Genomic DNA, 14,516 nt, shown 5'->3' on the forward strand with positions numbered 1-14,516 from the left:
CTGCCCAGCCACTGAAACAGCAAACCAAGAGAGGCAGACCTTCGCCTCCACTGATATTCAGTGGTTTCCACCATCAGTCCCTTCATCTACTGATGAGTATTTTCTAAGAAGTCTGGTTCATAATCACAGTATTTGATAGAAATATAATGAAAATACTTTAAGAACCAGTAGATGCCCTCACATCCTTGAGTACTGGATTAAGGGAATCTCTGGCTAATTGGCTCTTATTGTTTCTCTGTCAAAGCCTTTTGACTCGGATAAAGAGGCACGGAGGAGGAGAAGTCATTGGAATTCAGAAGCTGAATTCAGATCGCACTTACCAGACTGCCCTCCTGAGTGGCTCAGATGAGGAATGAGCCGGCATGTGGAGGGCGTAGACATCCCACTGAACAGCTGGAGTGAATGGAGTGTATCCCCTGATTGCCTGCTGTGGTCTGATTTTAAGAGTCTACGTATTTGTACTCCTCATTCAACGCAAGGCTGGAGGTTCTAAAACAGGAAATCAGGCCTACAGCATCCTATATATCTTGCAGTTAGGATTTTTAAACATAATTTAAAGTCTATGTTGGTACAGTACCCTTCATAAAGAAAAATGAAGTAATGCCTCTGAGCAGCAAGCCTTTGTGTCTCAGTGTAAAGACAAATGAAGAGATGCTAAAAGCTTTACAACCGAAGTGGCCCTATGGAAGAATCCATGATATGAGCCCAGCAGGAGAACTTGCTGCTTTTGGTAACTTACCCCTTTTTCTCTTAAGAAAGCAGGTACTTTCTTACCAGAAATATGTCAGAATGTATAAAATGGCAGTGCCTTTAGAGTTGCAGGTCTAACTTACATATTTTTTATAAGTAAAATAATTCACAGGCTTTGGTATTTTAAAAATATTACTTATTAAACATATCATAACTGAGCCGGGCATGGTGGCTTATGCCTGTAATCCCAGCACTTTCGGAGGCTGAGGCAGGTGGGTCACCTGAGGTCCGGAGTTCAAGACAGACTGACCAACATGGTGAAACCCTGTCTCTACTAAAAAGATAAAATTACCTAGGCGTGGTGGCATATGCCTGTAGTCCCAGCTACTTAGGAGGCTAAGGCAGGAGAATCACTTGAACCCAGGAGATAGAGGCTGCAGTGAGCCGAGATCATGCCATTGCACTCCAGCCTGGGCAACAAGAGCGAAACTCAGGAAAAAAAAAAATCATACCAGAGTACTGCAACACTTCACTGTTTGTAAGTGACAAAATTAGGCCAAAGGTGATTTACTTTTTAACTCCTGCCCTCCCTCCAAAGGTGATTTTTTTAATCAGGAAGTTAGTTACCAGCTCCACTGAGAGCTGCAGCCCTTATGTTCTGATTCCTCAAAGTCACCCTAATACAAGATCTAATAGAAAAGCTGTATAATGAGGTAGAAAAATGTCTGGTATGGAAGGCTTTCAATTTTAATATAGCTGAAATCAAAGGACATGAATTCTGAATTAGTAATGTGAAGTCTTGATACCCTAATCTTGTTTCTGGATCTGTTCTTTTTTCTTTTTTAAAAACTTCCTTCAACAAGTATTTATTAAACGTCCACTTTGCAACAGCACTGACATGGCTGTAAGGACTCCTGAGGTAAGTGTCCAGAAAGGAGTTCAGTCGAACAGGAGAGACATGCTAGTAGTTACATCCACTGTGATGGGTGCCATGAGAGGCAAGTACATCCACCAAGTCCTTTATGTAAGTAAGTAAATAAATAAATGAGAGGCAAGTACAAACCACAATGAGAAAAAGAAGAGGAGGGAAACGCGGACAGAGTTTGCCCTGTAGAAAAGGCACATCCCACGAATAGTGTAGCACATTAAAAAATGAAAGCACAGGCCAGGCGCAGCGGCTCACGCCTGTAGTCCCAGCACTTTGGAAGGCCGAGGCAGGTGGATCATGAGGTCAGGAAATCAAGACCATCCTGGCCAACATGGTGAAACCGTCTTTACTAAAATACAAAAAAAATTAGCCAGGCATGGTGGTGCACATCTGCAGTCCTAGCTACTTGGGAAGCTGACGCAGAGGAATCGCTTGAACGTGGGAAGCAGAGATTGCAGTGGGCTGAGACGGTGCCCTTGCACTCCAGCCTGGCGACAGAACGAGACTTCGTCTCAAAAACAACAGAAAAAGAGCATAATAAGAACACAGAGAACTTAAAAAGATTAAGTTCTACAAACTGTTAAAAGTGGGTTAGGACCGGCCGGCCGTGGTGGCTCACGACTGTAATCCCAGCACTTTTGGAGGCTGAAGTAGACAGATCACCTAAGGTGAGGAGTTGGAAAACAGCCTGGCCAATGTGGTGAAACCCCATCTCTACCAAAAATACAAAAATAAGCAGGGCATGGTGGCACATGCCTGTGATCCCAACTATTGGGGAGGCTGAGGCAGGAGAATCGCTTGAGCCCAGAAGGTGGAGGTTGCAGTGAGCTGAGATCTCACCACTGCACTCCAGCCTCAGCCACACAGTGAAACTCCATCTCAAAAACAAAATCAAAGGCCGGGCGCGGTGGCTCACACCTGTAATCCCAGCACTTTGGGAGGCCGAGGCGGGTGGATCACGAGGTCGAGAGATCGAGACCATCCTGGTCAACATGGTGAAACCCCGTCTCTACTAAAAATACAAAAAAAATTAGCTGGGCATGGTGGTGCGTGCCTGTAATCCCAGCTACTCAGGAGGCTGAGACAGGAGAACTGCCTGAACCCAGGAGGCGGAGGTTGCGGTGAGCCGAGATCACGCCATTGCACTCCAGCCTGGGTAACAAGAGCGAAACTCCGTCTTGGGAAAAAAAAAAAAAAATCAAAACACTTACCATAGTTGCGCCATTCATCTATCAGAAACCTGAAGCCAGCATATGACGGAAGCAGGTGTGACACATATCCTGGGGCCGTCACCGTAAACAGCTCCAGTAGGGAGTTTCCATTCTATGCTATTGCTATTCCATCCACAGACTGGATAGTGCCAAAGTTGCACTTCCTGAGTAGTCAGCTCCCGCTGGCATCCTGAAGCAACCCGAACTTTAAACTCACTCCCTGCTCTCCAGAATACACGTCTGCATTCGCAAAGATGGCAGTCAGGTGGCCTGAGCACACAGGAATGTGGGCAGGGCTGGGACTGAATGCCAGAGCTACTTTTACGAAATTCCTTGTTAAGTAAATTCAGAAGGGGTTTGTTTGTAGCTGGCAATAAATACCTAAGAGAGGATCTCTGGAATTTGTACCTTTTTTTTTTTTCCATTTAAAAACTGTCACATGGCTTTCTAAGTGAAATGTGACTCTTCAAAATAACGAAGACACACAAATATCAAAGAATTATCAAATGCAGACACACTCACCTTTACTCGGGTGGGAAGACCTGTTTCCCCACACTGCACCCTACATCTCCGCACTGCCAGCCTCATCTGGTGCCAGTCTACTTGCCCATCACAAGCTCAACCTGGGAGGCCCATTTGCCTCTGCTCTCTGCAATGCAGGCTTCCTACCTCCTAAGACTGGATTGCCCCTAGGCTCACCAGGATACAACACAAGCATCCTGCCCAGAGGAAGGTAACAAAAAGGGACTTGACTTAGAAACAGAAGACTGCTTCTAACTTCAACTCAGACTCATGTCTTCCCACGGTTAAAAGGGGAATGACGACACTGATTTTACGCTCTAAGAATTGAACGAAATGCCTGTGAAACACCTGTGGAGCCAGCAAGCCTCCCAGACCCTCCACTTCTCCACAACCCGCCTAACCACCCAACATCTAAGTTAGGCTGCTTCCATCCCACATCCTCCGGTTCTAGCTCCACTTCTTCACCCAGAACCCACAAAGAGTTTCAATACGTTCCAAAAATTAAAGATACATTTTTAATAATTTGGGCGCTTTCAAGAGAGACAAGGAAGCCCTATCGCCTCAGAAAGCCTTTACCACCCACTGCTGCCCCAAAACAAGAGAAGTATATATTGTTGACAACCAGTGCTTGAATTACTTATTACAATTTAAAATATCGTCCCATGGTCTGCCTGTAGCTGACAGTGGCTGAGAAGCATGAAGTAGCCAGGATTAAATGACCTGCAAATCTAGACTGATTGCTTTTGGGGCTGGTACTGCCAGGCAGGCAGATGCCCATCCCTTGCAACCCCACTGTCCTCCATCATCTTGACTCTGGAGCAAGGGTCAAAAACCTTTTTCTTAAAAGGCCATATAGGGAATAGTTTAGGCTTCAGGGCCAGCCAGTCTCTATGTCAACGACTCAATTCTGCCTTCGAATCTGAAAGCAGCCACACAGATAATACAAACACAAATGGGTCTGGGCTGTGTTCCAATAAAACTTTATTTACAAAAACAAATGGCCAGCCCCAAGAGCCTGGTTTGCAGCTCCTGCTCTGGAACAGAGCAGAACGTATACTCTCTGAACTGCAACGAAGTTTGTGCCACAAAAGCAGCACCTCTGCAGTCATTCCCCTCCTCTGTCCACTGGCTCTGGACTTCCATGTGAACAAGTTTGCCAAGAAGGACAAAGTGGACAGGTGAAGCTGGGATGGGGCCACCACCAAGATCCCAACCCCCACCCCCATCTTTAACAGGTAGCGCCAAGCAAATCCCATTTCAGGGGACCCACTCGACCTTGCTGCCTACTGTGTCTTCCCACCTTACAGCCTCTCAATTACTATGCAGTTACCAACTTGGCCACCAACTTACTAAGATTCTTGCCATTCTCTCATTCTAGTCAAAAGAATAAGTCACCAGTTTAGTGGAGGGGACAGCTGAAGCCCAAGTTTCTATTTGATAAAGATGTACGACAAGTTCTTTAAAAAAATAAACTACGTAAAGTTTTCTGGACACAAAACTCCTATCCAGACCACTAGTCATGGAGACCAGAAGCCAAAAAGTACAATCCTCATGGAGAACCGGCTTATTCGCTGTCTGTGCACTCTGTGCACTCTGCGACTGGTAAGCCTTCCCTGGGGGTCTTACTCTCAGAACTCTGGCATGTATGACACAACTCGTACCTCCTGCAATTCCAACAGAACATTCCCCTGGATTGGTAGAGAGCAGACCTTGGAACCCTGGAGTGAACCTTCCTCAGGGTGCTCTACTATGGCACGTGGCAGCAGAACCCGGGCCACTGTTGCCATCATCCCCCACCTAGCTGCCTTCAACAGGCAAGCTTAAAAGAATGATGCAACCTCCCTGCTCCCTTCTTCTCAGCCATGACAGACCAGACATGGTCTTGCATGGAAGCCAGACTCTCTCATAATCACTGTTGCTCAGGTGCCTGTTTAGGAGATGGAGCTGTAGTCACAACAACAGTGGAGACTGCTTTGGAGGAGCCAGAAGCTGTTCCCTGTTGGAGATGGGATGCAGGGACAGTCTGGATGCGCACCTGTTTGCAAAGAGAGGAGGTGAATTGCAAGTGGGTTCACCAGTTAAAAACAGCAGTGGAGTCAGAGAGGAGCCCGATATGGCCAAGAATTTTCCCTGGGCCTTACCTGTGTGGCCTGACCTTGCTGCTGAAGCTGCTGCAACTGCTGAGCAGTGAGGAAACTAACAGGCTTATTGCCAGCAATGAGCTTAGTGCCCGCTGGCATCGTTGTGAGGATGATGTTGCGGCCCAACCCACTGAGGCTGTGGAGGGAAAGCAGGAGTGAGGTATAAGGATATCAGCAGGTATTCTCCAGTCCAGATTTAAGCCGTGCATTGAAGGACAACAGGGAGGTCTGTACCAGTGAAAATCCCAGCATTTCAGAATGAAATGGAAACCAACTGCTGAGACCACCTTTCTTCCAGCTTCTCCACTTCCTATGGCAGGAGAAGATAGTAATCCCAGAAGCCGCCAGTGCTCTGGATAAAAGGTGGCTTCTGGATAAAACGGCCCCTGGCTCCTGGGCCTGACCAGCAGGAATAATGGACAGGGCCCCAGAGAGGTGTGTACTTCTGCAAGAAACTCTCCCACTAATAGCTACATCTCACAAGCCGCCCTGAGATGGCCAGACTGGTTTCATTGTGCCCTTTATCCCTGTTTAAATCAAGACCACAGGTAGCCTTCATTCCCTGAACTGTTTCGGTTCAGAGTTCAACTGTCAAAGGGAGGCTGTCCTCACACCTACCTGAGCCCCATCCTAGCACTTCCCACTCCCTTTTCTCTCCAGTATGTACATGCTGCTTTATTATTTCTCTCTCTCCTTTACAATGTATGCTTGGAGAACAGCATGGATTTTCACCTGTTTTAATCACTGCACCTAAAACAATACTAGGTACTCAAAAAATACTGTTGATGAGCACAGCAAAGAAGAGGTATCAAAGGAAGACTCCAGAAACACCAGCCACTTTGCCATTTGGTGACAAGGACTGATAAGCCCTGCCTGTCACCTCCACCCCCAAACTGGTTCCTTCGCCACGACACAGTACTTACTTGGCTCCAAGGTTGCCTTTGATGATGGGGGCTGTGACCACACTCTTGCCCTTCATTGGCTGACTGATCACAGAGAGGGGAACTGTGATCCGTGTAGGCAACTTCCCCTAGAAAGAAAAGGCAGTCAGGTTTTTTAAGACAGGAGGAAAGGAAAACCAGCAAGTGTCACCTCCAAGGCATCAGGAACCGAGGAGCAAGCACTACAGATGCTGTCATCCCCAGTACCCACCAGAGTCTCAAGACTCCTGAGGTTTGGGCCCAGAGAGCCCTACTACTTACATACCACAGTCAGGTGAAATCTGATCTTTTATCATCCTCTTTCATGCTACCAAAATAGCAGCAACCCTAACTATCTGCATCTAAATCACAAAGGCAGGTGTGTCCTCACTTTAGCACAGTCCTAGATTCTGAGTTCCTTGGAGGACAGAGGCTTATCTCTGTATCCCTCAGTACATGGCACAGTACTGGGCACGGAATCACTATTTGGTGAAATAAATGTGAGGAAGGACAGAGGAGCTCAAGAGTCAATACTGAGAGAGAGCGCACAACTACTCACTGGAGTGTGGGGCCACCGGTGGGGAACAAACAGCAGGGCGTGCTAGATTAGAGAGAGGTCACACTTTCTGGTGCTTTCCATTTCTCCCGGAGATAAGAGAGGTTAGCTAGGGGACACTAATAATAAACTCAATCAAGTGAAAAGTCCAACTCTCAAGCGCCTCAGAAGAATTTTTTCAGAAACTAAGAAGGCCTAGAGGGCCTTCAGGATGGGATGCCAGGTTGGTTAAGATAGGTCACTGCATTACCTGTTTTCAGACTGCCTTGGTTTTAATGCTTGACTGGTAAGAAAGTTTATATGAAGTAAAATCTTATGTACATTAAATCTGAGTTTTAAAAAACAATTGAAGAGGGCGGGCTGACAGGATGCTGGGAGAGGACATCAGCATTCCACAGAGGCAGGCTAACTCTAAAGAGACTGGCAATCAGCTGCAAAACTGCCCTGCAGGTCACCGTGCCCACCTCCGTGGGCTCACTGACAGCCTGGAGCCTGCTAAAAAGCATGCAAAGAGGGCAACGGGCAACAGAGTACCTTGAGATAGAACCTCCAGATACATTTACTTACGGTCTTCTTCCTCAGAATGCCTTTGTTGCTTAAAACATTTCAAACCAGTACACCAACTAGAATGATCCCTTCAGAAACTATCTAAAAAGCTGAGTGGGGCTGGGCGCAGTGGCTCATGCCTGTAATCCCAACACTTTGGGAGGCCGAGGTGGGTGGATCATGAGGTTAACAGATTGAAACCCTGTGTCTACTAAAAATACAAAAATTAGTGGGACGTGGTGCTCGCCTGCAGTCCCAGCTACTCGGGAGGCTAAGGCAGGAGACTTGCTTGAACCCAGGAGGCAGGGGTTGCAGTGAGCCGAGATCATGCCACTGTACTACAGCCTGGTGACAGAGCAAGATTCCTTCTTAAAAAAAAAAAAAAAAAAAAAAAAAAAGCTGACTAGACAGGGGGAAAAAAAGCACCACCGATACTTCCTGCCTCACCAACTGCATCTACCCAGGTTGATTATAACAGGACAGAAGACACTTGATAGGACCTTCCTATGTTAGAGGGATTCGACGAAAACAAAAGTGGATCAAGTAAGTGCAGTTTCCCCGCTTAACCGAAGTCTCTCTCTCTCTCTCTCTCTCTCTCTCTCTCTCTCTCTCTCTATATATATATATATATATATATATATAATTTTTTTTTTTGAGATGGAGTCTCACTCTGCCACCCAGGCTGGAATGATTTCAGCTGACTACAACTTATGCCTCCTGGGTTCAAGTGGTTCTCCTGCCTCAGCCTCCTGAGTAGCTGGGATTACAGGCGCCTGCCAACATGTCCAGCTAATTTTTGCATTTTTGAGTAGAAACAGGGTTTCACCATGTTGGTCAGGCTGGTCTCGAAATCCTGACCTGGAAATCTGCCCACCTGAGCCTCCCAAAGTGCTGAGATTACAGGTGTGAGCCATTGCACCCCCACCAACTATTTCTTTTTTAACTACACTTTGTTGGGGTTTTCTGTTTTTGGGTGTTCATTTGACTTATGTTTACATTCTTCTTCATTGCTCTGGCTTTTATCCCAATTTATGAAGGTTTCCCTACACAGCTTGCTCAGTAAAGCAAAACTGTATTTTATACTGTCTATATACGCCCCTCTTCTGAACAATGCTCCTCACCAAGAGGTTAAAGAGTAAACCCACATGCATCCACAAACACCTGTGTGGATATGTGGATTTGATTTAAGATAACATAGACTTTCAACCTAGTTGGGGAAGCAGTAGTTATTTTGGCAAATTTAGAAACTAGGAAGTGAGATTTCTACTTCATCCTATTCACAAAGATATATTTCAAATGCATTAACAAAATACTTTTTTAAAAAACTCAAGATATTTATGAAAATAAAGGTTAACATTTTATAAACCTGGGGTAAGGAAGGCAAGACACAAAACCTAGAAACCATTCAAGAAAATGCTGACAGATCTAATGAAATAAAGTTATAAATACCTGTAGAGCAAAAGACTCCACATGCAAGGTTAAAAGATGACAGACTGGAAAAAAATATTTTCTATGTATATAAAGAATTCACATCCACAGATCTGCATCTTCTGGATGTTATAAAAAGCTACCTCAAACAATATGAAAATGCCAAATACCTCAAAAGAAAAGTGGCAAAGATTTACTCACCAGGGAGCACATGCCAGCCTCCAAATAAATGAATACTCAACTTCGCTCACATCAGGGAAACGAAATTTAAAAAGAACCCCCTTTTCACCAGTAAGACACGTATGCAAGGTTAAAAAGACGTGGTATCAGCACTGGTTAAGGTCTCGGGGAAACAGGAGGCTTGCTGAAAGGTGCGCATGTATCTATGGCCTCTCAGGCGGCACCACTGGAGTACTGCAGCTCTCCATGTGTGCACCTCCATGGTGCGTGCTAGAACTCTCCACTTCAGAAACATCACGCGTGTTCACACATAAGCACAGGAACATTCGCCACAGAGTGGCTAAGAGTGGAAACTCATCCTTTAGTAGAGCACTTTCTACCAGTTACTATGATACATTAAAAAGACCCCAGTCAATATCTGTGTATAGCCTAGAACGATCATCAAGGCATTTCTAAAAAAACAAATAAAACAAATAAAAAAATATATAAAGTCTCTCTCATGAGTGTTTTTCAAACTACATGTACATGTATGAAAATGCTCAAGAAAAGGACTAGAAAGATAAATGCCAAACTACCAATATCAATTAGTGTTCATGACAGAAGAACCGGAACACGCTCGTTTTACTTCATCTGCACTGTTCTTTACTATTTGAAAAGAATGGGCTGGGTGCGGTGGCTCACACCTGTAATCCCAGCACCATTCTGGGAGGCCAAGGCGTGTGGATCACAAGGTCCGGAGATCGAGACTATCCTGGCCAACATGGTGAAACCCCATCTCTACTAAAATACAAAAAATTAGTAGGTATAGCAGTGTGTGCCTGTCGTCCCAGCTAGTCAGGAGGCTGAGGCAGGGGAATCACTTGAACCGGGAGGCAAAGGTTGCAGTGAGCCAGAATAGTGCCACTGCACTCCAGTCTGGTGACAGAGCAAGACTCTGTCTCAAAAAAAGAAAAGAAAGAAAGAAAAAGAAAAGAATGTATGCATGTACTACACTTTAATAAACTGTGTTTCAAGGGAAAACAAAAGTCTATCAGTAAATGAATCTATTTGGGGTAAATGAGGTGATATAAACAGGGCCTCTAATTTCCACTCCTAAAAAGCAGTTTCCTAGTTTTTAGGCAGTCTCTCGTGTGATGGGCAGTTAAGAGCCTTGACTAAGTTTCCTAAAAAGAAGGCCTAAGCTTTACCGCTAGTTACTCACAGCCTGGGACGTGGACACAACCGTGGTGCTGACAGGAACCTGCCGCACAGTGGGGGCGCCTGTGCCGATGCTGATGGGGGTGCTTGCAGCCCCAGAAGCCACAGCTACAGTCTTGGACACGGCAGCATTCATACTGGACAAGGACACTGCTGAAGTATGGACAGTTCCAGACCCACTGGCTACCGAGGCTCCTTGCTTGGCGTGGGTTGCGACAGTGATGGTCTGGCCTGCTTTGGGAGGCATCACTCCCAGTCCCTGTACGATGCGGATTGTGGCAGCTGGTTTTGCTTCTGAAGAGGCCACTGTGCTTTTTCCCTTCTGGTCGGCCACACTCACACCCAGAGCTGGCATCAAGCGAAAAGCTGAACTTGAGGCTTCTGCTGGCTTGAGGTCAGGGGTCACTTTGACCACTGTGGTACCTGTTGGAGTGGATGAAGGGGCACTGGCTGAACTGGCCTTGGCAGGGCTATCAGCTGCATGGACTGGATTGGAAGTGACGTGTAAGGTGGCAGAGATGCCTTTGCCTGTAGTGTTGCCTCCTGTCCCGAAGAGGTCCTGGGTCAATTTGACTGTGGTAACCTGGGACTTGGCCAATGTGGCCATCATGTCCGGAGTGATTCGCAGAACCGTCTGGCCCTTGGCATCTGTGGTGATGGAAGAGGGTGGCAGACGCAATACATCCTTACCCTGGATGCGGAAGTTAGTGGCTGTGAGTGGAATGCTGTTGCCTGTCTGGGGCTTCACACCAAGCTGCCCAGTGATTGCCACCTGGATGGGGAGAAGCGGCACTGCTGAGGGATTTACAGGAGTAAACTACTTACAAAATTCAATTAGACCAACTTCCATTTCATGGGTAGATGTTTCGTATTTTTTTAACTTTTTATTTTGCTAACATTCACAGAAGTAAAGAACAGTATAACAAACCTTATGCCCTTTCATCCAGCTTCAAAAATTAATACTTTGTTTTAGCTATCCCCCCTGTGGTGGGGGCGGGGGGAGGAATTAGAATTTTAAAGTAAATCCAAGATCTATTATTTTACTGATCAATACCTCTGGTACACATCTATAACCTAGAAAGGACTTTTTGAGACGGAGTCTTGCTATGTCACCTAGGCTGGAGTGCAGTGGTACAATCAGAGCAGACTGCAGCCTCAAACTCCTGGGCTTAAATGTTCCTCCTGCCTTAGTCTCCTGAGTAGCTGGGACTACAGGTGTACCACTGAGCCTTGCTTCCCACCTCCTGAGGCCAATTCCCTCATGTGTAACAGATGTAAGCCTTTTAGTCTTATTCAGGGACTTCCTCTCTCTGTGGTGTGATCAATTTTCTCTCTTCTACTGAACCACAGCCATCAGAATGCAAACATGCTCTAATACTTCCCATCCTAAAAAACAACCAATCCTGGCTAACTCTACACCTCCCTCCACCTAATCCACTCCACATTCAACTTCAGTTCTCTGCTCTCTTCAGAAGCAAAATACCTCTAAAAATTACCTGTACAGACACCCCTTGGTATGTGCAAGGGATGCCCCCAGGTAGATACTAACATCCACAGATGCTCAAGGCCCTTACACAAAATGCACTATCTCCAAATAACCAACAAACAAGCTCCCGTGTAGTTAAAATCATCTCTAGATTACTTACAATATCTAATACATTGTAATTCCTGTGTAAATAGCTTCCATACTGAATTGGGTTTTTTAACCTGTATTGCTGTTTTTTATTAGGGTTTTTTTCCCAAATACTCAATCCACGGTTAGCTAATCTGAGAATGTGGAACCCACGCGTAAAGAGGCCAACTGTACTCACTGTCTCCACTTCTTTGCCTTACCTTCTCTCTCACTTTTTTTTTTTTTTTTGAGACAGAGTTTTCGCTCTTCTTGCCCCGGCTGAAGTGCAATGGCACGATCTCGGCTGATTGCAACCCTGTCTCCTGGGTTCAAGCGATTCCCCGCCTCAACCTCCCGAGTAGCTGGGATTACAGGCACACGCCACCACACCCGGCTAATTTTGTATTTTTAGCAGAAACGGCATCTCTCCATGTTGGTCAGGCTGGTCTCAAACTCCTGACCTCAGGTGATCTGCCTGCCTCGACCTTCCATTGCTGGGATTACAGGAGTGAGCCATGCACCCAGCTTACCTTCCCTTTTGAACTCATTTCCCAAAAGTCACAATCCACTGGATCAGTCAAGCCCATGAATCACCCTGATCCACCGAGTCTCATCTCACGCTGCCATCACATCTCACACAGGTGCTGCTCCCTCCTTCTCAACCATACTTTTCTCTGTCTTACAGTCTCCACACCTCAATTTTCTTCTACTTCAGTAAATGATGCTACCATCTATCCAGGCACCCGAGCCAAAGCCACGGACGGGGTCAATCTCAGCTTCCTCCTCTCAGACCCCTACTCAAGGCACCAGCAAACTCCAGTGGCTCTCCCTTCAACCACATCCAGACCCCACCATTCCGCTCCACCTCTGATGAACGGTCACTCCAATCTACGCCAGCCTTACCTCTCACCTGGACGACTGCCACTGCCTCCTACATGGGTTCCCTGTTTCCATTCTTGTCCCACACTGTTCATTCTATCCAGCAGCTGGATGTTTCTTTAAATGCAAACCAGATCAAGTCACCCTTGCTCACTATATTCCCGTGGTTCCCCCATTTAAATTAACCTCAACGTCCCACATCATCTAACCACTGGCAACCTCTCCCATCCTCATCTTCTAGCACCCTCACACTTACTCACAATGCTTCAGCTACAATGATTTTCCTCTCGTTCCTCAATCATATTCCTGACACAAAACATCTGCATTTGTCACTGCTAGGCCTGGAATGTTTTATCTCCCATCATCACTACATGGCACGCTCTAATTTCATTCATCTCTTTGAAATGTCATCTCCCCAGAGAGGCCTTCTCCAATTACTCCAGGTAAAATAACACACTACTACTGGTCTCCACCCCTTAGCCTGTCTATATATTTGCATCGCATTTCATACTATCTGACACTGAGGTACTTGTCTCTTAGCTCTAGGAAAATATGAGTTCCATGAGGGCAAGGACTTACTCTGTTTAATATACCATTAAATCCCCGATACTTAGGATAGTGCCTGGCTTAAGATTTGCTTTATCATTATGTGGTTCCATTTTTTAAAAATGTTGCTTTATCATTTCGCATTTTGAGGTTCCATTTCTTCATCTGAACATAATAAGAGTGCCTACCCCATAAAGCTAAGAAGATGAGACTATTTAACAGGCATAAAATGCTTAACGCGGTCCAGGTGCACAGGAGGCACTCCTATCAGTATTAGTTGCTATACTGCTTAACAATTCTTTGAAGTTCGATTATTCTTTTATATTCACAACCAAGAAAGTACAAGCATATTCTACTTTTATGAGTGGTAAACTGAGAAGCCAATAAAATACGGCCATGGGAATTTAACTAAATCAATTCATGCATAGTCTACTCTAAATCCAGAAACTCAACTACTACATGCTGAATTAAATGGAAATAAAAAGAAGAAATCTCTTCAGCATCTATGAAGGCTGCACTGCCTTTGGTGGGAACTCATGCCTAAGTACCTATAAGCTGCAAGTCAAAGATGACAAATCTTCCCATGAGCATGCAGTCTGACCAAGAACCTCCAGCTCTAGTGGTCCCTGCTCCAGGACGAAGGACTGAGATCCACCTGGAAAGAGCCCCACCTACCTGCTTGATGATGTTCTGTCCTGCGACGTTTTGAATGACGGCAGCTGTGGAGGCACTGGGAGCAGAGGTCCCAGGAGAACTCGTGGCTGGCTTACTCACAGGGCTGGCTGTGGCAGGGAGACTTGTCACCGTGAGCCCTGTCTGCCCAGGTCCAGGCCGCTGCACAGTGGCTGCTGTAGTCTGTGCTTTCACTGGCACAGTGGCCATTACTGTCTAGTTCAGGGCATGAGGCCGAGAGCTTAATTAGACACTAAGATACAGACCAGCACTCTAAGCACAGTCGCCCACGTCACACCCAGGAAGCATTCCTCTCCAAGGGTTTCTAATCCCACAGTACTTAAGGCACGCCACTCTCTAAAATGGACACTGTAAATGTCTTATTTGTATACAACAGCTAAATTCTCAGAATGCTTTTACATTTAACATCTCATTGTATTCCTACATACTGAGGACAAATACTATTTTACCACTTTTATAGCAAAGGA

At 45.8% G+C, this 14,516-nt stretch overlaps 2 protein-coding genes across 12 annotated transcripts in view; one reads left to right on the forward strand and one right to left on the reverse strand.

Annotated features, from left to right (window-relative positions):
- The window catches only part of TMEM45B (transmembrane protein 45B), a 38,827-nt gene extending 36,288 nt beyond the window's left edge, over nucleotides 1-2,539 (forward strand). For both annotated transcript variants that reach the window (XM_003923510.3, XM_074400878.1), the window contains one exon: nucleotides 245-2,539. In XM_003923510.3, coding sequence (XP_003923559.1) covers nucleotides 245-356 — 112 coding nt within the window. In that variant the 3' untranslated portion in view covers nucleotides 357-2,539. The remainder of the gene's footprint in view (nucleotides 1-244) is intronic.
- A 1,769-nt stretch (nucleotides 2,540-4,308) lies between these two features.
- NFRKB (nuclear factor related to kappaB binding protein) overlaps nucleotides 4,309-14,516 on the reverse strand; it is a 34,619-nt gene continuing 24,411 nt past the window's right edge. For 9 of the 10 annotated variants that reach the window (XM_039470410.2, XM_039470408.2, XM_039470403.2 and 6 more), the window contains 5 exons: nucleotides 14,032-14,244; nucleotides 10,324-11,091; nucleotides 6,416-6,522; nucleotides 5,493-5,628; nucleotides 4,309-5,386 (listed from right to left, as the gene is read on the reverse strand). In XM_039470410.2, the coding sequence (XP_039326344.1) occupies nucleotides 5,261-5,386; nucleotides 5,493-5,628; nucleotides 6,416-6,522; nucleotides 10,324-11,091; nucleotides 14,032-14,244 (1,350 nt within the window). In that variant the 3' untranslated portion in view covers nucleotides 4,309-5,260. The remainder of the gene's footprint in view (nucleotides 5,387-5,492; nucleotides 5,629-6,415; nucleotides 6,523-10,323; nucleotides 11,092-14,031; nucleotides 14,245-14,516) is intronic. The other variant, XM_074400870.1, reaches the window with a different exon arrangement.

The sequence above is a fragment of the Saimiri boliviensis genome, chromosome 6, assembly GCF_048565385.1.
Source record: "Saimiri boliviensis isolate mSaiBol1 chromosome 6, mSaiBol1.pri, whole genome shotgun sequence".
Lineage (NCBI taxonomy): Eukaryota > Metazoa > Chordata > Mammalia > Primates > Cebidae > Saimiri > Saimiri boliviensis.